Here is a 22,404-nt window from a genome sequence, read left to right on the forward strand (position 1 = left end):
ATTGATGACCCAAAAAAGTTTTATAGAGAATTGGAAAATAAGTCAAAATGAACTGAAACACCACCAAAAAAAGAAGAAATAGATACATTTTGGAGAAACATCTATGAAGATCCTGTGGAACATAACAAAGATGCTAAACTGATAAGAAGTTCAAATGTAGAGGATATGAAATGGGATGAAATAATGGCCAGAAGATTGAAACAAAGTTAAGAAAAGTTCCTAATGGGAAAACCCCAGGCCAAGAATGCAGTACCTAACTTTTGGCTAAAAGTGTTAACATCTTTACATAATGATTTAGCTGTGAGTAAGAACTACTTGTATGCGCACCCCAAATAGAGACCAACCTGGTTAACAACAGGAAAAATAATGCTCCTACTTAAGAGCGAACATGCAAGCTATCCTAAAAACTATAGACTAATAACTTGCCTTCTGACAACCTATAAACTATACACTGGAATTGATGCTAACCAAAGTCTGTAGTTCTCTAGAAGAAAACTCAATCATGGCAATAGAATAAAAGGGTAATAAAAGAAAGTCATATGTAACAAAGAATCATTTGATGTTAAAGTCATAATGGAGAACTGTAAAAAGGGGAAGAATCTAAGTATAGCATGGATAGACTACAAAAAAGCATTTGACGGTATTCCACAATCATGGATAAAAGAGTACTTAAAAATGTATATGATACACCCTACTCTGATTGATTACATTACAGTGACCACAAAACAGTGGCAAAGTACTCTGCAGTTAAGCCACGATAAAGAACAAATTATTTTTCAAGGGATAAAAATCCAAATGGGGGATATTCCAGGGTGACTCTCTGTCACCGCTGCTCTTTTGTCTTGCAATTAACCCATTAAGTTGTTTACTTAGCAGATTAGGTCATGGCTACAATTTGGCTCCCAGAAAACAACAAAGTGTAAAGACTTATCTTCTTTTTGTGGATGACTTAAAACTGTGCAGTTTATCAGATGAGGAACTGAAAGTACAAGTGGTAAAAACTTTTTCAGATGATATAAGAATGTCATTTGGTCTTGATAAATTTGCAAAAGCAACCTTTAAATCAGGAAAGCTGCAGCACCAAGAAAACATCAGTTTGAGACAGGAATGTGATATAAAAGAACTTGAGCAAGAGGGAGTATATGAATACTTGGGAACTGATGAAGGATCAACACTAAAACAAGAACAAATGCAAATAAAACTTAGTAAGGAATATTTTAGAATACTTAAATGAACATCTATACAGTATAAAATGCAAAGACGACAAAAATGCCTTATATAAACATTCCATTAATTGTGAATTTTTTTAAAAAATTTGTATTTTCAGTGTTGGAAATATGTGAACCTGACTGTAGAGCTGGTGATTTCAAGAATTTTTTGGAACAAAGGGAAACATTATGGCAGGTCAGGTTAAACTCAGATAAATTTCCTGGGTTAAATGAAGCAATAAATGTGAAATGTTTTTTAAAATATAGAAAGTTAGGTATAAATAAAGAACAGAATATACTTCATTTATTTAATAATTAATTACTGTTTTAGTGGATTTTATTAAGTAGTTTTTAACAAAGTTGATTATTAATTAATTGTGTAATTATGTTATTTGATATGTGTTAATTGATTGTATATTTAAATAAGTTGAAATGGGTTTTGAGTATTTTCTGATGAAGTCGTATGATGAAAGCGTGTATTAAAGTGTGTTGTACGCTATTTTGACTAGATTTACATCATTGGTGCTATTCATTTAAATTTTTCTTTTCACTTTGCCACTTTATACGAACTGGTGCTTTTGGTGGAGTTCGTTTGTTTATTTTATACTTAAATTAATACTGAAAACAGCATTGACATCTAGGAACAAAGTACAAGCTATAAACCACTTTGCTGTTCCTGTTCTAGCTTACAGGGAGTGACTGACTGGCCCCAAAAGGTGTTGGATAGGTTGGACAAGCAAACAAGGATGCTTTATACTCCTCAAATGATTTATAAAAGTCAGTGCATACCAATACTATATACATATTCTCAATTCTGAAGGAGGTATGGGCATCCACGAAATTGATTACGTTATTAGATCTGCAATCGTAGGACTGCATACATATATGCTGACCTCACAAGACCCAAACATAGTGAAAGTTTTAAAACATGAGGAGAATAAGTCTAAGATGACTTCCTTGTTTAGTTTAGCATGTCAGTGTCAAGCATGAATTGAAATCAAACCAGAAGTAGATAAAACTCAGGCAGCAACTAATTGTACCAAAAAAATAAAATAAAAAATAAAAGAAAGAATATAAGATGAGGGATCTAATGAGAAGGCAAGACATGTGGAAAATGCTTAAATATAGTTGCAAGTATAGCAAACTCTTGGAACAACCTCATGTTGATTAGGATCAAACACAGGAATGGTCAAGGAGAGGTGAATTTAAATAAAAAGACAAAAGGTTAATATTGGCAGGCCAAATTAGTGGACTTCCCACACGGTTTAAAAAGTCCATTGAACATGTGGGAGAAACAGACAAATGCAGGTTTTGTAAAACAGAATTGGAAACAGTCGCATATCTTGTTGCTGGTTGTTATATACTAATGGCAGAAGGACTGTATACTGAAAGGCATAATAATGTATATGACTGTTGCACTGGTGATTGTGCAAACATTATAATATCAAAGTAGCTGAAAAACACTGGAAACATTAGCCACAAAGTATTATAGAAAATGACAAAGTTTATATCACATGTGATCACCCATTACCAAGAGTTGAAAAAAATAGATGCCAGAAAGCCAGATATGGTAGTCCAGGAAAAGAAGACAAAAGTAGTTTTGATCACTGAAATTTCTACACCCAGTGACTACAGTGTCTTACATAGAGAGAGACACAAAGTTATAAAATACCAGGATTTGCAGGTAGAAATGAGGGCAATGTGGAAGGAGGATACCCAGACAGTTCCAGTAGTAGTAGTAGTAGTAGCAACGGGTCTTATAAGAAAGAATTTGCAGTCGTACTTAGATATTTTACCGATACATGTAACTAATGTTATTACTGGGCACATTGCGGGTGCTGCGAAGAGCACTTCTGGCTAACATCAAAGATTGAAACAATACTGATTTCATGAACTTTAATCATACTTTGACTTAGGAATGGGGTCCATTCTCATCATGGCATTAGAAACCCAAAAGACTTGGAGAAATTAAGCAGATATTACAGTTGCTGGGTGTAGCTATTTCAAAAATAAATGCAACTTCTGTCATTTTTATTGGACAATATCTATTTTTCTTGCTTCTGCTTTCTTGCATGTTGGTACTTAATGACTTTACATGATCAGTATGTTTTCATTTTCAATAATTTGATGTGGTTTATGTCTCTAATGGTTCTCAGCAACCTGTATGTTTAGTGTTTGCACAATTCTTAGTGTAACAGTCTTATATTATTGTGCTTTACAGTCTTCAAACCCCAACTACCAACAAGATTTGTAAGTGTTTTAGATCATTACCATACACCTTGCATTTGTTATGCTAAGTCCTTGTTTTTTTAATTCCTAAATGATCATTTCCATAAGTTCAGAGATGTGGCTCACCAGACTTGTATGTCTATAATTACCGGGATAAATCAAAGCCCCTCCCTTGTGCAGGGGTATAACTGTTGCTGGACTCCATTCATTCAGCACATAGCTTTTTTGGAGAATTATATTGAATAATATATGTAGAGGGTTTTACAGGTCCTGTTCCAGGTCAGCCAGTGGACATCCTACTAGGAGAGTGCCTTAAGGACTTGTTTTGGGATGATTTGGGGGAGGGGTGTGGATGCAGATATGTAATATGAGAATGTTGAGGGAGAGAGGTAGGAGAAGTCTGAGGTAAATTTCTCTGCTAATAGAATGACTGTGTCCCCTGGGTCTGAGAAGGTGGTATTATTTACAATTAACTGTGCAGTGCTTGACATTGTTTTTGAGGTTTTTACCACATATCTGACTTTGGTTTATTTGATCAGGGACTGGAGTTCCCTGCTAAGTTTAGCAAGAGCATTTTGGCATGCTGGGAGTCACATTTATTTTTATGTGCAATGAGTTTTTTCACCTGCTTATATTTGGGCTTTGCTACTGCAGAATATTTTTAAACTTGTCATTTTATTTAGGAGGAAAGACTCCTCTATGCAGCTATTTACAGTAGAGTAGACTTTGACAGTAAAGGATTCAGCATACTCTATGGCCTTGTCAGGTTGGGAGGAGATATTGAATTTAGCTGGGTCATCACTCATTTTAAGTAGATTAGGCTTAGTATAATCTACAAATATCGAATTATTGGAAGGTGCTTTTGGCTTCAGTATTATAGCAAATGTGACTGATTTATGGTAAGATTTCACTACAGGGGCAGAGTTACAGGTCTATATTAAAACAATGAAGTTTCAAAACTTTGAATGTTCTAATATCGAACCCTATTCAGCGAAAGCTGAAAACATCGAACATACAGAACAGTGAATATTTTCCTAGGGAAAATATTTGCTGTTCCAAAACACATACAAACAACACAAGCACACCAAACAAACAGCAATCCACACACATACACCTAAAATCTTACACCTATCCCTACACTAAAGTATACACACCACTAACTATCCACTTACCTTAACCCAAACCCTAACCCTAAGGTCCGTCACTATCGCACACTCACCTCACCCGCTCCCTAACCTAACTCACCTACCCTGCCTAACCCTCATGTCCACACAATCGCACACTTACCTGACCCGCACCCTAACCCTAACTCACCTAACCCACCCTAACCCTCACGTCCACACAATCGCACACATACCTAACCCCCGCCCTAACCCTAACTCGTCTAACCCTCCCTAACCCTCACGTCCACACAATCGCACACATACCTAACCCGCACCCTAACCCTAACTAACCTAACCCGCACTAAATCGCACACTTACCTGAACCCGACCCATAACTTTCCACTACAGCACTGGAAATACTGAAGCAACAGAAACGGACAACCAAATTCTTTCCCTAGGAAAAAATTCGGTTTTCTGTTGCTTCGATATTTTCAGCTTTCGCTGAATAGGGTTCAATATTACAGTATTCGAAGTTTTGAAACTTCGATGTTCTAATATAGACCCCAGAGTTACAACTGGTAAGGAAAAGAGCTGCCCTGTATTGGTAAGGACCAAGTACAGGATTTTATTGCTCCCTAGTTGAGACTTTGCTACTGTGGAATATTTTTAAACTTGTCATTTTATTTAGGGGGGAAAACTCCTCTATGCAGCTATTTACAGTAGAGTAGAGTTTGACAGTAAAGGATTCAGCATACCCTATGGCCTTGTCAGTTTGGGAGGAGATATTAAATTTAGCTGGGTCATCACTCATTTTAAGTAGATTAGGCTTAGCATAATCTACAAATATCGAATTATTGGAAGGTGCTTTTGGCTTCAGTATTATAGCAAATGTGACTGATTTATGGCAAGATTTCACTACAGGGACAGAGTTACAGGTCTATATTAAAGCATTGAAGTTTCAAAACTTTGAATGTTCTAATATCGAACCCTATTCAGCAAAAGCTGAAAACATCGAACATACAGAACAGTGAATATTTTCCTAGGGAAAATATTTGCTGTTCCAAAACACATACAAACAATACAAGCACACCAAACAAACAGCAATCTACACACATACACCTAAAATCTTACACCTAACCCTAAACTATACACACACCACTAACTATCCACTTACCTTAACCCAAACCCTAACCCTAAGGTCCGTCACTATCGCACACTCACCTCACCCGCTCCCTAACCTAACTCACCTACCCTGCCTAACCCTCATGTCCACACAATCACACACTTACCTGACCCCCGCCCTAACCCTAACTCATCTAACCCACCTAACCCTAACCCTAACTCATCTAACCTGCCCTAACCCTCACGTCCACACAATCGCACACATATCTAACCCACACCCTAACCCTAACTAACCTAACCCGCACTCAATCGCACACTTACCTGAACCCGACCCGTAACTTTCCACTACAGCACTGGAAATACTGAAGCAACAGAAACGGACAACCAAATTCTTTCCCTAGGAAAAAATTTGGTTTTCTGTTGCTTCGATATTTTCAGCTTTCGCTGAATAGGGTTCAATATTACAATATTCGAAGTTTTGAAACTTCGATGTTCTAATATAGACCCCAGAGTTACAACTGGTAAGGAAAAGAGCTGTCCCGTATTGGTAAGGACCAAGTACAGGATTTTATTGCTCCCTAGTTGAGAAGGAGTTCCAGGCCATTATCCTGTGTAATGAGGCTGAAGGTGGCACTTTATTTAATGAATACAGACATGTCCCCACCTTTACTACTCTCACCTAGTTCAGTGGACCTGAATGCGTGGTAAGTATTGAAGCCTTACACTGATTGGGTGCTCTCTATGGACTTGAACCAGGTCTCTGTGACAATGCACACATCAATGCATTCCATGGTAAAGAGTGCCTGTAGGGAGTGAAGTTTTCTGTTAAGGCTCCTAGTGTTGAGCAGGAAAACGTTTATGTTATCCAGATTCTGTTTCTTTCGGACAAAGTTATGACCAATATACAAAAACCTTGGGGAGGATAGTGCAGGCCACCTCTGACAAAGCAGTTTGGACTATCAGCCATTACCCCCAATCTGATATATACTGGGCTCCCTTTGAACGACATCAGAAGCTAAGCCAGTTGTTGAAATCCATACCACAATCTATGTTAAGAAATTTATTCCACAATGAACTGTATGAGTGCTTTAATTTTAAAACCTTTAAAACTTCTTCAGATACAAAATAAAAATCGTGAAGTCATTTATTTTATATTCTAAAATTCAGTCATATGACATTATTAAATTAATTCTTAAAGTGAAATCACTTTCCTTAAACATACATACTCCCTTTGCATATAAAATGTTTGTTACTATTGAAATGTTTAAATGTTACACATAAAGCACATGAATAACCAAAATACATTATTATAATATTAATTTAATAAATAAATATCATGAATTATTGTGATATTCCTATCTTTCCCATGATTTTAATTTTAACATTGGGGCTATATTGACCATGTCATTAAGTCCATGGAATCTATGTGCTTCCAGTCGTAATTGCCATTTTAATTCCTGTTGCTCCAAAATTATTGACCATTGTCCCCCTCTAGCATCCTTCTCTACTTTTTCTAAGATGCTGAATTTAAAACTATGCCCAGGGTATTCTTCTAAATGCCTAAATAAAGCATTTGTAGACTTGTTTTTCTTAATTTCATACATATGTTCATAAATTCGATTACCTAATTTACATTCCGTCTTTCCTATATAGAACCATCACATAGCTGACATCTAGCCCCATATGTAACCCCTGTTGTTTCACAATTAAATCTACCTTGCATAAAAAAATCCTTCCTTGTAAATTGCTGTTATTCCCTTCTGATATATATAGGCACAACAATTACATCTACTGCATTTCGACATCCTACAATTCATTTGCTTGTTAGCTTTTTTCTTTTCAAGCATATTCTTGACATTATACCCTCTTCTGTATATAATAGTTGGCACCCCCACCTTATACAAGATAGTATTTTCATAAAAAAATTTCCAGTTTTTATTCAGCATCCATTTAATTTCCTTACTAGCCTGATTAAAGGTAGAGATGAATGCCCTTGTATACTCACTACCTTTATCCTCCTCCCTTACTATGTTCCTATTATTATCACTTCCTTTTTTCAAGATTGGAACATAAAATCCAGTCTCCCTTTTGTATACTACTTCTTCTGTTATTTCATATAGCATGTCATAAGGGTATCCTCTTCTTGTAAACATACCTACTAAAAGTTTCACTTCATTCTGAAAATCTTTATCCAAACTATTCATTCTAGCTGCCCTCACTAGTTGTCCTTTTACCACCCCTTTTTTTTTGTTTTTGAGGATGACAGCTAGAATAATGCAACAGCATATTAGAATAAGTGGGTTTTCTATGCACACTAGCCACATATTCATTTTCATCATAGTTTTTCTTAATTAAAACATCTAGGTATTCTATATTATGTAGATCACGTTGATATGTGAACTTCAAGAAACTGGTATTAGTATTAATATAGTCCATAAATGTTTTTAATACCGTTTCCTCAGCTCCCCAAACAAGGAAAATATCGTCCAGGTAGTGTAGGTAAAATTTTATATGTTCCATATAGGTACTATTAAAAATATACCTACGTTCCCATTCCAGCATCACCACATTGGCCAAAAAAGAACCCACAGGTGAACCCATGGCAACACCTTCCCATTGTCTATATATAGTATTATCAAAAAAGATGTATTTTTTATTTAACACCATATCCAACATTTCAGTTACATTATTGACCAGAATCTGTTCCATTCTTTTATTTTCCAAGTAATCACGTGTCCAATCTAATGCAATCTGATGTGGGATCACTGTATACAAATCCCTTACATCGATGGTAACCATAATATTAGATACATTAAAATCTATATTATTCATTTTATCTAAAAAATCCCAGGAATCTTTACACAAATGTTGTTCCTAGGCCAAAAAATGTTTACACTTAATATCAATGTACTGGGCACAGGCTACTGTGATGGAACTCCGTCCATCTACAATTGGTCTCATAGGTGGATCCCTTATAGATTTATGAATTTTGGGCACTCCACACATAGTGGGGATTCTGGGGGCATTCACTGTTAGATACTTAAATTCTTCCATGTTGATCCTTTTCTCTATGAACATGGCCCAGAGCTGATTATTAATTCTATTATAAGCCATATTTAACTCAGATCTACTAGCATTTTCATAAACTTCGCTGTTAAGAATTCTCTTGATACTATCCTTATATGACTGTTGTGTTATGACAATGATGCCTCCCCTTATCTGGTTTCATAACTTGCAATACATTTTGATGTATATATTCAGTAATATCATCCCCTGCTTTATATAATTGTAGTTCCTTTCTATTTTTAACCCCATACATAGTGCGTAGATCAATCTCACACATATTTTCAAAAGTATTTAAAATGGGAAGCAGGGGTGGATTATAAACACTGCTGACCCTAAGTGGATCTAAGACCTTATTAGTTTGATTAAACATAAAATTAAAATTTAATTTTCTCACGTACATCTTTAAATCAATAAGTACTTTAATTAAATTAACCGGACCTTCTGGCACAAAGTTCATACCCTACTGATTCAGCAAATCTTGCAGTGAATGGATGGAATGACCTCTCAAAGACTGGGTAATTCAGCTCATTCTAATGTGCTTGATAATCAACGTAAACAATCGCTCTCTGTTAATGAAGGGATTGTACAGCACACTACCAGTTTAAATGAACTACATTCTTACAGTGAACTGCTACGGGGTCGTAACTTGAATGGAATTACAACGTGGAATACAGTACCTAATATAAATGAGTGGATACAAAAAGACATTGGGTTTATTTATGAAACTAACCTTTCACATAGCATGAATATCAATAATAAACTTGAGGAACTGGATAAAAAATTGTTTAAGTTGAAAAAAGCTCCAGTTGGAGGACTTTTCGGTTAAGAATATCAAAGCAGGTAGAGTACTGAAGGGTTTCAGACAATGGAGGTGCCCGACGGGCACAAAAATTAACTCACCACTACATAAAGATTTGGTAGCGTTGTTTGATAAACAAGGGTGTGAGTTTATTGAGCTGATTATTCAACACAATTGTAAACTAATAGATAAACTGGCAGTAGATGTGAACATGCTTAATGATAGTATTGTAAAAGACAGCTCATATACGGAATTCAAAGTTGAACATGGCAGCATTTTTTACAGACTGAACAGAGCATACTGAAGGCTAAGGGTTATAAAATAAAAAATTGAATGGGACAGAAGGGATTACGAAACTGGTAATGCTTATCCCCCACCACTGGCTTCACAAACTTGAATTAATAAGGAAATGGGTGAAAGGGAAAACATGGAGGAACAGGATCAACAACATTATGGTTACCAAGGCAATGACCGAGAACCCATTTACCAGCAGTTGTGAGAAGAGAATTTTTCATCCACCAACCAGAATTACCAGTAGGAATTTCCACAGCTGAGAAGGTCGGAGCAGATCCAAAATCAACAGGTAGGGCCGAACAATCACAGGAATCAAGAGAAGAGCTTTTATTGAGTGAAAGGAACTACTTATTATCAGGGCAATACCCTACCATATCGGGCGAAGAGGAATTAATGAGTTTCTCTAATTTATACAATGGGACTGTATAGGAATCGATGAGGCTTCTTTTCAAGGTCCCCAAGTGGTTTATAATGGAGAAAGGAATTTCAAATTGTTTAATTACAGTGAATTCGAAATAGGGGCTGAATTTGCGGACTTCTTTTCAAAAGGTATGAACTTGAATAAGGTGGGGGGGCACCAACTATTATATACAGAAGAGGGTATAATGTCAAGAATATGCTTGAAAAGAAAAAAGCTAACAAGCAAATGAATTGTAGGATGTCGAAATGCAGTAGATGTAATTATTGTGCATATATATCAGAAGGGAATAACATCAGTCTACGAAGGAAGATTTTTTTATGCAAGGTAGATTTAATTGTGAAACAACAGGGGTTACATATGGGGCTAGATGTCAGCTATGTGAAGGGTTCTATATAGAAAATACCGAATGTAAATTACATAATCGAATTTATGAACATATGCATGAAATTAAGAAAAACAAGTCTACAAATGCCTTATTTAGGCATTGAGGAGAATACCATGGGCATAGTTTTAAATTCAGCATCTTAGAAAAAGTAGAGAAGGATGCTAGAGGGGGACAATGGTCAATAATTTTGGAGCAACAGGAATTAAAATGGCAATTACGACTGGAAGCACATAGATTCCCGGGACTTAATGACATGGTCAATATAGCCCCAATGTTAAAATTAAAATCATGGGAAAGATAGGAATATCACAATAATGCATGATATTTATTTATTAAATTAATATTATAATGATGTATTTGGTTATTCATGTGCTTTATATGTAACATTTAAACATTTCAATAGTAACAAACATTTTATATGTAAAGGGAGTATGTATGTTTAAGGAGAGTGATTTCACTTTAAGAATTAATTTAATAATGTCATATGACTGAATTTTAGAATATAAAATGAATGACTTCACGATTTTTATTTTGTATCTGAAGAAGTTTTAAAGGTTTTAAAACAAAAGTGCTCATACAGTTCATTGTGGAATAAATTTCTTAACATAGATTGTGGTACAGATTTTCCTTTCTCCAGTTTGCCTTTGGACTTTTTTATCTGTTGTTGAAATCCATAATGTTTTGTTTCTATTTTGGCATCATTCTCAGTGATGGTAAAATGCTGCTGCTAAAGGCTAGGTTCATACTTGCCTCTGAAACCTATTCTGAGAACTTCATCATGTCTCCCTTCATATAGTGCAGGGAGTTTAATCGCACTTGCTCCCACATGTACTATGACTGTGCCACATGTAACTTGAATGCATGTGTGATCTTGGGTCCTGAAAGGCAACTGACTTTGATGCTTTCTTGCACAGCCTGCTGAGTGGTTCTTTAATGTGTCTCACTATGAAATAACCTAAGACTAAGATGTTGGATGGTGTTGAGCTCTACCTTATGGTCTTTTGAGGTGAGACACTGTGATTCATAGATGCATGTTTCATAATAGTTGCTGCCTGAGTTGAGTGGTTATGAGGTTGCTGAGGGTACTTTTTTCTTGGGCTACATTTAGGATGCCTTTGGGGTTATATCTAAATGGGGATTATTAAATATATAATATAGGAAATCCATTGAGCTTTCATGTTTTGAAATGTATTTTAAGAAGCACCTTGATATAATAGAAACTTGTTTAGTTAGTCATCTATAGATTTACATGTCAAAAGAAATTAACCACTCTGATTTGACCATTCAGTTACTGTGTTATGACATGAGTTACTGAGGCAGCTCTGTGATGAAAATGGATAAAGCATGGACTATGACCGAGACAACCCAGGAATGACTAGTAGTTTGAGTACAGGAGAAGCTGCTTGGGGTAGGAGAAGTGAGTTTCTTATCCCTGCTCACCCACCCTAGGGAGGGAGATACAGTCTACTCTACATCAGTGCTAACAGCTGGTGGAGGCTAGGTGCAAATGCAGGTAAATCTGGCATATGGGTTGAGGCATGCATGCATGTGGCAATGGGATGGTACTACAGGCCCCATTTCAATGATATGTATATTAAGCCACTAGGCAGGGGATAGGGTTTCAAAATTCCTGAACCTGACTGCATGATAGCCTTTACATCAGTTGGTTTTCACCACCAGCAGTAACTGAGAAGTCATAGGACAGATGAACGCAAAGGTCAATTCTTGACAGAGGGGTGATAGCCAGCAGAGGCTGGTAGCAGTAAAAAGACTAACAAAGAATATATTTACAATCGCCTCAGCCAATAGTAGGCATAGATATCAATGTCATTTTCCTCTCTTATGGGGTGGTACAGTGGCGCAATAAAAGTGGTGTCACCCAAACTCAGTCAATGGACACAGCTGCTCATGAGATCACTGTAGAAGTCAAATGCAGCTCAACAAATTCATGCTCTTTCTAAGGCCAGGAACATGCATTGGTAGGCCCAGAAAACATCCCAGGATGCCTTCTAAATAGCATGAAACATGACCTATCAGGCCTCTAGAATCACTATTTAACCATACCCTGCAAAGAGGCTTCATGACTCACGAATGGAGAACAGCAACAGTCATCCCACTGCACAAAGGTGGGCCATCTACAGACCCTGAAAACCACAGACCCATAAATCTCACTACTCTTATGTGTAAAGCCATGGAAAGAATTATCATAGAAATGATCACTAATGGCATAGGAAACCTCCAGACACTAAACCCAACCCAGTTTTTTTTTTTTTGTCAAGGGCAGGTCATGTCATGACTACTTAGCCTGGTGAACTTCTTTGAGAAGGTCACCAAAGAAATGGATGAGGGCAAAATGGTTCACACTGCCCACCTTGACCTGGACAAGGCATATGACACAAAACTCCACTGAGGCTTTGTTGATAAACTCACAAGGTTAGGTATAAACCCTTATGTCACCAGCTAGATATCCAGCTGGCTCACAGAAAGGACCCAGGAAGTTAGACTTGGGGAGTCCACCTCCACAAAGAGACCAGTCACAAGAGGAGTCTCTCAGGGGTCGGTCCTGGAACGGCTCCTTTTTGACATTTACTTCTCTGAATTCAAGTCCAATGTCAAGGGCCTCTGGCTGACCAGATTTTCAGGTGATTGCAAATTAGGAGCAGTCACAGAATCCCTCACCAACACCAATATTCTTCAGGAAGGCTTGACACAAACAAATTAACTTATGTCAGAGCCTTAGACTAAAACTAAATGCCAAGAAATATATAATAGTATCCTTCAGGAAGTCATCCACTCCTGGTAACTATCATATTGATAACACACACTTCTAAGAGTTGATCTAGTCAGTAGTCAGGGACTTGGAGACACATCTAGACAGTAATCTAGCCTTTCAATATCATGTGTCTACAGTAATGAGGAAATCATTCTATATTGTGTAAATTATAAACAAAGGTATGGTATCCAGATCCAAAGAGGTCATTGTTCCACATCCAACAACTGGAACGTCCACAGAGGTTCCACACTAAAAAAATACAGGGTGTAAGTAACATGTCCTATGCAGACCACCTTAAAGCCCTATCCCTGTGTTCTGTCTCCTACAGGCCATTGAGGAGAGATATATGCATGGCATGCAAGGCTTTGTTGAACCTCACCATGATGGACCTCTGCATATCCACAAAACAAACAGCACCATAATTACCCATTTTAAAGACTTAAACCTTGCCTGTGATATAAATAGAACCTGCTGGAATGACAAGTATGTATCCTACAGACTATCCCTTCTGTGAAACAGACTCCCCATCCATGTAAAGCAGAGTTCTTCCCTAACTTATTTCATGTGTAGCTTGGATGATTGTATGGGGAACAGGAAATTTATCTCTGGTATGGCACATATGTCTCTGATGGACACAGACACCTGTAAATGGATCATCCCACAGGCCCCTGCTTGTAAATGTTTTATCTTCCAAGCTCCTGCTTACATTTATAAAGGATACCAAAACTTTTCAGAAATTTGAGATGGCTAGGCTTAAAATGGCTGTAGTGGTCATTAGCGTATTACACACCTATGAACAGCACTGGATGGATAGATTGTCCAGTGGTAACAATTTGATACTTCATTAGAAATCACAGGCATACCTTTTTATGAATAATGATACTTTAGTTATTACAAGAGTAATATGTTTATGCAATAAACAAAGACTAATAATATGAGCATCAAGAAGGATAACTGAATATTTATGTATTTAGTTATTTATTTGTCTTTGTTTACTGGGAAAGTCTGACTGGGTAATACCCATTTTTAGCGGAGGCTCAGAAAGAAAAGCTCCATTTGTTCACATTACATTATACTTAGTTCCAGTTAAATACAAGAGTAGTTACATTTCTATTTACATTTATACACAGACAGTAGTTACGTTTATACATTCTAAGTTTTTACATTGGTAGAAGTCACTAAAGAGAATGGCCACTTGCAACTGGAGGCAGCAGTTAAGTATAAAAGTTGTTCTGCCATTTCAGTGAGAGGTTGAGAGTATTTGGAGATTGTTGTATGATGAGCACAAAGTCTTAATCTGGTGATGAGCATGTGCAGGACCAGGACTGGTTAAGATGTTGTTTAAGCAGTGGTTTAAAACTATTGATTTTGCCAGGAAAGTTTTATTTGTGTGGGGATACTATTTCAGAGCAATGTACTGGGAGTAGACAGAGTCTCCTGCAATATTATTTGGTTTATTTGAAAATAGTAAGAATTTGTTACTAGAATGGAGGTCCCTTGCTGGACAGTAGAGAATTAATAGGTTCGGCAGTGCAGGGCATTTTTCTGGATGATGAATGCGTGTGTGCTGTAGTTAGTTGTGAATATGTTAGGCAGTTGTGCAGTTCAAGCCAGTTTAGCTGCTTTAAGCTATGACAATAATAGGACCTATGAGGGAAATTGGTGACAAATTGAGTTATTTTATTGTAGCAGGAGACAAGTTTCTTTCTTTGAGTATTGTTTATGTTTGTTTGGATATGAGCAGCATATAAGAGAGTCGGCAGTAAGAACCTTGTGGCTAGAGTTTTTCTTGCAGTATCTGTAAGGAATCCATTGATCCTATAAAGGCAGCCTAGTTTCTGGTGTGTAGATTTAATGGTGTGCAGTATATGGCAGTCATATCTGAGAATGTCATCTAACACTTAGAGGTTTACTGTCAGTCACAGTTTCAGTGACAGTACTATTTGCTGACTTCATAGTCAAAGATTCATTTTGATTTTGGCAACTGTTTGAGGTAAAATGCATTAACTTTGTTTTTTGGGGTTGAGTAGGAACTTTGATTCTTTGAGCCAGATTTCTACAGAGGAGAAATATTTTTGGTAATATCGTGGAGCTTATTTATTGTTGAGCCCACCCACAAATATTAATGTTGATTCACTTGCATACTGAACTAAACTAGCATGGTGACTGGAGATGTGGAGGTCAGGTCAGTAATAAATAAATAGGAGAAGAGCCAGGATAGAGCCCTGACAGTATCTTTCTTCCACATTGCTCTAATTTCTGCTTGCAAATCCTGATATTGTATGACTTTGTTTCTCTCTGTACGCAGGACACTGTAGTCACTGGGTGTAGCAATTTCAATGATAACTGCTACTTTTGTCTTTGTTTCCTGGCCCACTATATCAAGGTTTTCTAGCATTTATCTTTTGAACTGTTGGTAATGGGTGATCCCATGTGATGTAGACTTCATCATTTTCTGTGATGCTTTGTGGTTCATATTTCCAGTGTTTTTCAGACACTTCAATACCATAATGTTTGCACGATCCCCAGTGCAACAGTAGTGCCACATTATTATGCCTTTCAGTATAAAGCCCTTCTGCTATTAGTATGTCGCAACCAGCAACAAGGTGTGCAACTGTTTCCAATTCTGTTTTACAAAATCTACATTTGTCTGTTTTTCCCACATGTTCAATGGACTTTGTAAACCAATGTGTATGTAGCCCATTGTCTTGGGCTGCCAATATTAATCTTTCATCTCATGGTTAAAATTCACCTCTCCTTAACCATTCCTGCATTTGTTCCTGATGAGGTTCTTCCAGAAGTTTTCTATGCTTGCAACTATATTTATGCTTTTTCCACATTTCTTGCCTTCTCATCTGGTCCTTCACCTTATATTCTTGTTTTTGTTTTTTGGCACCTTCACCTTATAGTCTTTCTTTTGTTTTTTGACACATTCAGTTGCTGCCTGATTTTTATCTACTTGTGGTTTGATTTCCATTCCTGCTTTTTCGCCGATATGCTTCTGCTAGCCTAAGCAGAGAAGTCATCTTAGATCTATTCTCTTCATCTTTCAAAACTTTCAGCACGATTGTGTCTTGTGAGGTTAGCAGATATGTCTGATGTCCCACTATTGCAGATCTATACATATAATCAATTTCACGGAGGCCCATCCCTTCTTCAGAAAGGGGAATATATAATCTTGGTATGCACTGATTTTTATAAATCATTTGGTGAGCATAAAGCATCCTTCTTGTTTTCCTATCTAATCTATCCAGCACGTTTTGGGACCAGTCAATCACTCCAAAACTGTAAGTTAGGTCAGAGCAAATTGGTTTATAGTTTGGATTTTGTTCCTAGATGTCAAAGCTGCTTTCAGGATTGATTTAAGTCTTCTCAAGTACTCCTTACTAAGTTTTATTCACATTTGTTCATGTTTTATTGTTGATCCTTCATCATTTCCCAAATATTTATACACTCCCTCTTGCTCAAGTTCTTTTATATCACATTCTTGTCCCAAACTGATGTTTTTTTGGTGCTGCATTTTTTTCACTTTAAAGGTTGCTTTTGCACATTTATCAAGACCAAAATTTGAATGTTTTCTATGGGAGTAAGGTGATGGTTAGAGACTTTTTATAGATGAATCCTACACTACCTGCACACTTGTTTTGTCTGTCACGCCTGAGTATACTTTATCGTGTGTGTGTGTGTTTGGGGGGGGTCTCATTGTTCTTTGTTTCTTTTTTTAAGCAGGTTTTGGTAGCTATGATTACACCAGGTATGTGGCAGGGTAGTCATGCATGTCTTGGATTTTACTGCACATACTTCTTAGGCTCATATTTAGTAAGGTGAGTTTGGGTTCTGTTTTTTTGTTGAGAGGCATTAGGTGACTGGTTTATTTTGGGGTTGGCAGTGATGCTTTTATGAACATTGGGACTTGGGTTGGGGTGAATATCTTCACTAATTTTTTGAACTGATATTTTACAGAGGGAAGAGTGTGGCCAGTTATATTTTGGTTTTCATTTTGTATTTGATCATAAAATTGGATACTTAGTTTTGAGATATTTATAGATAAATAAATCAGTTGTGGTTTGTTTGTATCTAGGGCGCTATATAGAAAGACAGGCTGGGTAGATGTCAATATTCTTTGTGAGGATTGGCTGAAGTCCTATGTATTTGAAGAAGGTGGATTTGATAATTGGTGATAAAGGCTAGTAGAGGGAGGAAGAATAGTAAAACAATCTGAGTTAGGTACATCTTTTTTAACTTGGATTTTATCTTTGTTGTAAATTAAGATTAGAAAATGTTAAGAGGTAGTAGGCTGGTTGTAGAGATGTAATGTAATAGTTATAAAGGGCAAGGAGTAGGACTATTTGAGAGAGGGTCTTGGGTGGTAAACTAGAGTGGATGTTACTATTGGGAGTAATTCTATTGATTGTTTTTCTTCTGGAGGGAACCAATGGTATTGGTTTAATGAATATGTGGGTGGTTCTATGAAAATATAAATGTAGAGTAATAGGAGGTGGTTGGGAACTGGGGGTAGGGTAGGGGAGTGGAGTGAGCCCGAGCATTAGTGTAGGCAATGAATCAGATTGAAAACTTGGAAAGAGACAAAGAAAAACAATCAGTGACTAAACTGAAACAGCCGCAAATTTGCTGAGAGAGATAAGTAAAAGGAACAATGCAGTTTAAAAGGCCTCTGTGCCAGTAGATGAATGTCTTGATTTTGTTGCTCTAGGACATAGTTTTAGTAGGAGAGTTAGTCCAATATCACCTTGACCTAACTAAAGGAGATATATAACAGTAAAAAATTGCACTTGATTGTTTGAACAACTGTGTAATAGTACCGAGGTTTCTATGGAGTTTGAAATGCAAAGTTGAAACACTATTCCTCACTCCCACAGATCAGCAAAACAATGAGGAAAAGTAAACCAGACTAGAGGACTGCAGCTCTGGAAAACTACTGGCTCAGAATTGAAAGTGGTTATACAAGCATCTGAGGCAAAGGAGAAATAAACTTAAGGAAGGTAGACAGTGGCCTGCTAAAAACAATTAACAGAGCACAGTTTTAGAAGAAAGTGCCAATGGGACTGCTGTGGTCTAAGAAAATGGTGTTATTATGGTGGACAAAGTTCTTTGTTTTAGGCTGCCATAATATTTATAATTTACATAAAAATATAGCCCACACACTGGTGTTCAAACTGCAGACTTCACTGTTACATACATATCGATTTGCTTGCAGGGACACTTCTACAGAAAAATAAAAGCACACTAAAGAAACAATTGAGTGCACTGAGTCAATAGTGACTGTGAAAAATACTAGCTCAGAGCTGAAAGTTGTTTAATAACTGTCGCTCGTCTGGTCAGGATAAAACAGATGAACAGTTGTGGGTTCAGTTCAAGCAACTTTATTATATACAAACACATCAGGACTGAGACTTAAACTTAAATAAACATGTAAGCAGACTGACTACTCCACTCATGCATGTTAACACTCTAGCTGTTATCTCAAAATGGCACTGCTGCCTGCACCCGCTCTCTATTTATATATACTTGCCCTCACTTTGAAATGCTTCTTAAAGTTGCAACACATGCTTTGTTCTACAATAACTGTCTCAGGCAAAGAGAAATAAGAAAGGAAGGGAGACCAACAGTGACTTTCCACTGAAGAAAGACAGGAGGATATAGTTACTGTACAGGCAAAAACACACACAGAAAAGTCTGGATGCCTCTAACACTTACTTAAAGCACAAGGGCAGAGGTGATACAACGTTTTTCCAAAAGAAACGGTGGGTGGATTGAGTGGACTCATACTGCCTTTTCGATGAACCTGCTGTGTGTGTGCTTTAGTGTGTTTGCAGTTAACGTTAAGCACAAGAATGAAGGTGGTACAAAGTTTGTCCAAATTAAATGGTGGGTGGATTGAATGGACTCAGATTGCCTTTTGGATGAGCCTGTTATGTATATCGTTTAGGGATGTTTCCAGTGAACTCTGTAACTCCCTTGCATCCTGCTGGGGGTGGGGGTGGGTGGAAGAAAAATACATTGAATATGTTGAATATGTTTGATATTTTTTACAGATGCATGCATCCTAAGTAGTTGTATGCCTTGTCATATAGCATTTCAAAGTATGTCCTCAATTGATTCTAAAACTGATAATCAGAGAAGAGTACTCATTGTAAGCTGAAAGATATTTAAACACAGAACTTGTGAAGATACTTCTTTTTAAAGATTAACTTAAAAAAATCTTGTTACACTGTATTTATATTTGGGTTTAAAATGGCAAAATGTGAGATTGCTTCAAGCCAATGTATATAGAATCTTCAGGCTCTTCTTCTATTATTTAGGTATTCTACTGGACACACCTGTGTTACATCTTATTTTGGATTCTGTTAATCCTGCACTGCACAAATTTCTGGAAGTGGTTTGTGGTCCCAGGATGTATTTTCCTTTTGGAGAAAATAGTTGGCATAACCATGTCACACATTGGCCATCTTTCTATAACTGAAGTTAATCTTCTGCCATCAAAGGTCAGTAATTGTATATTTGGTCAAGGATTTGTAAGAGCTTTGTTTGTAACAGTTTCCATTACCAGTACAAAGGTGCCAAGTAATAGAGGGTTATCATACTGCACATATTTTTGCTGCTACATTAATGATTCCAGCAGAAACAGATTAGAAGACCACTGAAGATAAATGCAGATTGAATGTGCCTAAACACTTTTTTATTCTGAAGGAACAGGATTTTCTGCTTTTCAGATGCTGTCTAGTGGTGATTTGGTGACACTATAGGTAAGTTGGCAATGGACTTTGATGTAAAAAATACCTACTACATTTTTTCTTGCTTGTTTGTACTAACGGTGATGTGTTTATTTATGTATGTATGTTGACTGGAGTGCAGCGCTGAGCACAGTGAACGACTATCTGGCACCTCATCTGAAAACAACAAATGAAATACAAAGAGTAATTCAACAAAAAGGTATTATTCAATACATAGTTATGCAAAACACACAATAAAGAAGGAGGCTAAACAGCAAAATAAATTGAACTGAGAGATGTCATACAAACTCTCAAGATGGGTAAGGAGTAGGGGGCAGTAATACACTGAGCTTTCACTAAGCCCCGAACAGTTTTCAAACCACACATCCCCCTACATTTTAGCAAGAAGTGAAATGAAATGTACAAAAAAAAAGTTACCCATTTTAGAACATTTCAACTATAAATGCCCACTTGAACTGTTGTCATTATAATCCACCACTATCCATACCCACTGTTTGAGGCTATGTGACTGTGCATGCATCAAATCTCTGCAATAAAAAATGGCCACAGAAAAATGTTCCAGTGTGCTTTACACAAGTGCATACTAGTCCTGCAAAGCCAGATCGATGACTGTTTAACTTGATCAGGACAGCAGGGTCAGTCATTTCATCCAGAGACAGCTCTCAAAGCCAGCAAGTACAGGCACATTGTTGACAGTGTACACCTTAGGTGCTGATTCAGGTGAAATGAAGATATAATAATTATGGGCATAAAAATGTAATGCAAGCTTTTTTCACACAATACACAGTAGCCATGAATTATGTCACACAAATGCACAATGGTCTTGCAAAGCCAGAATGTTTAAACAGAGTTAAAGTTACTTTCATCCACAGACAGCTGCCACTCTTACCCAGATGTTTGAGCCACATTGTTGTGTTCACCTTATCTGGTTCTGATAAAAAATAGTATCTCTCAACCTCTTAGTGCAAGAATCAGGGACAAAGCCAAAAATAATTATGGACAAAGGTCCATAATCAAGAAAAAAAATTAAATATCATCTGTATATACACATAGAAAGTTGCTAGCATAACCATTTTTGCATTAGTATGCATTTTCTGAAGGGTATGAAGTCTGACACTGAAATGTCTGCCATTATTTTGTGACTGCACTCCTCAGTGATTTGCCAGGAAACCACACATTTTATGACAAACACAACAAAATATGAGGCAAAATCAAGGTTAGTACCCACCATATGGAAGAGAACTCCACAATCCTTGACTTACATATACCAACTCCAAAGTCACACAACAGTGAAGAAAGGGCAATAGTTATTGTTCACTGAATCTTTATTTGTTTAAGTGGAGAATCATTTCTCTATTTAAAAAAGAACATATAAATACATTAAAAAATAAATAAGGCATCCCTAGTTGAATAGCATCACTGACTTGTGCTGTGCATGTGAAAATGGGAGGTACTGCAGGTATACAGAGGTACATACTTATGGTATAATTTATCATTTTTCTTATAAAACTTTGTTTGTGTCCTTCGGCTTTTCCCGGTTAGGGGTCTCCACAGCAGAACTCCGGTCCGCTAATGATTGGCAGTTGATTTTTACGTACCGGCTTGCCAGGCCTGATGCACAACCTTCAACGAAGGTACATCCATTCACGCATGTCTCCACGCAGAAGATGCTCTAGCTGAGAATCGAACCGGACAGCGTCTTACTGTGAGGCGACAACGCTACCGCAGCACCACCACCGTGGGTATATTTTTCTTATAAAACTAAAAATTAATATTTTTTTCTTAGTAATTGTTTTGTTGAGCATAAAAAAACTTTTTAAAACAATATTTCATTGCAGATATTGTGTGGCTGAACATGGGCTCCAGGCAGCCACCTGAACTGTCCCTATTACTACACACCAATGAATAGGAGAAAGAAACAAGTGAAAATACAGAGGCTATAGAAATAAAACTTCAGAAACTAAGTTATACTTCATGCCCTCACAACAGAACTTTGCAATACAACTGCATCAAAATCATACTTCTGTTCCTGTAGTAGGATAGCCATGATTAGTGTGTAAAGAAGTCCAGTGCTATGGAGCAAGTCTGTCCTAAGAGCAGGTGGCCAAGAGCTATAAATGTGAATGGAGCTTACATAGTGGGAGAAGGTAGCAGACTAAGTAGGCTGCTGGGAGAGAAGCATCATGAGGAATTGGGCTTTAAATAGTCCAGATAACAGTGGAGGCTAGCACTGAAGCACACATGTAGCA

At 37.0% G+C, this 22,404-nt stretch overlaps 1 protein-coding gene across 1 annotated transcript in view; it reads left to right on the forward strand.

Moving 5' to 3' along the window:
• The window catches only part of NOX5 (NADPH oxidase 5), a 482,672-nt gene that overhangs the window by 173,900 nt on the left and 286,368 nt on the right, over nt 1-22,404 (forward strand). Inside the window, exon 8 of the mRNA XM_044076374.1 lies at nt 19,724-19,906. Within this exon, the coding sequence (XP_043932309.1) occupies nt 19,724-19,906 (183 nt within the window). The remainder of the gene's footprint in view (nt 1-19,723; nt 19,907-22,404) is intronic.

The sequence above is a fragment of the Protopterus annectens genome, chromosome 7.part0 (genome assembly GCF_019279795.1).
Source record: "Protopterus annectens isolate FY-2018-M chromosome 7.part0, PAN1.0, whole genome shotgun sequence".
In the NCBI taxonomy this organism is placed as follows: domain Eukaryota; kingdom Metazoa; phylum Chordata; order Ceratodontiformes; family Protopteridae; genus Protopterus; species Protopterus annectens.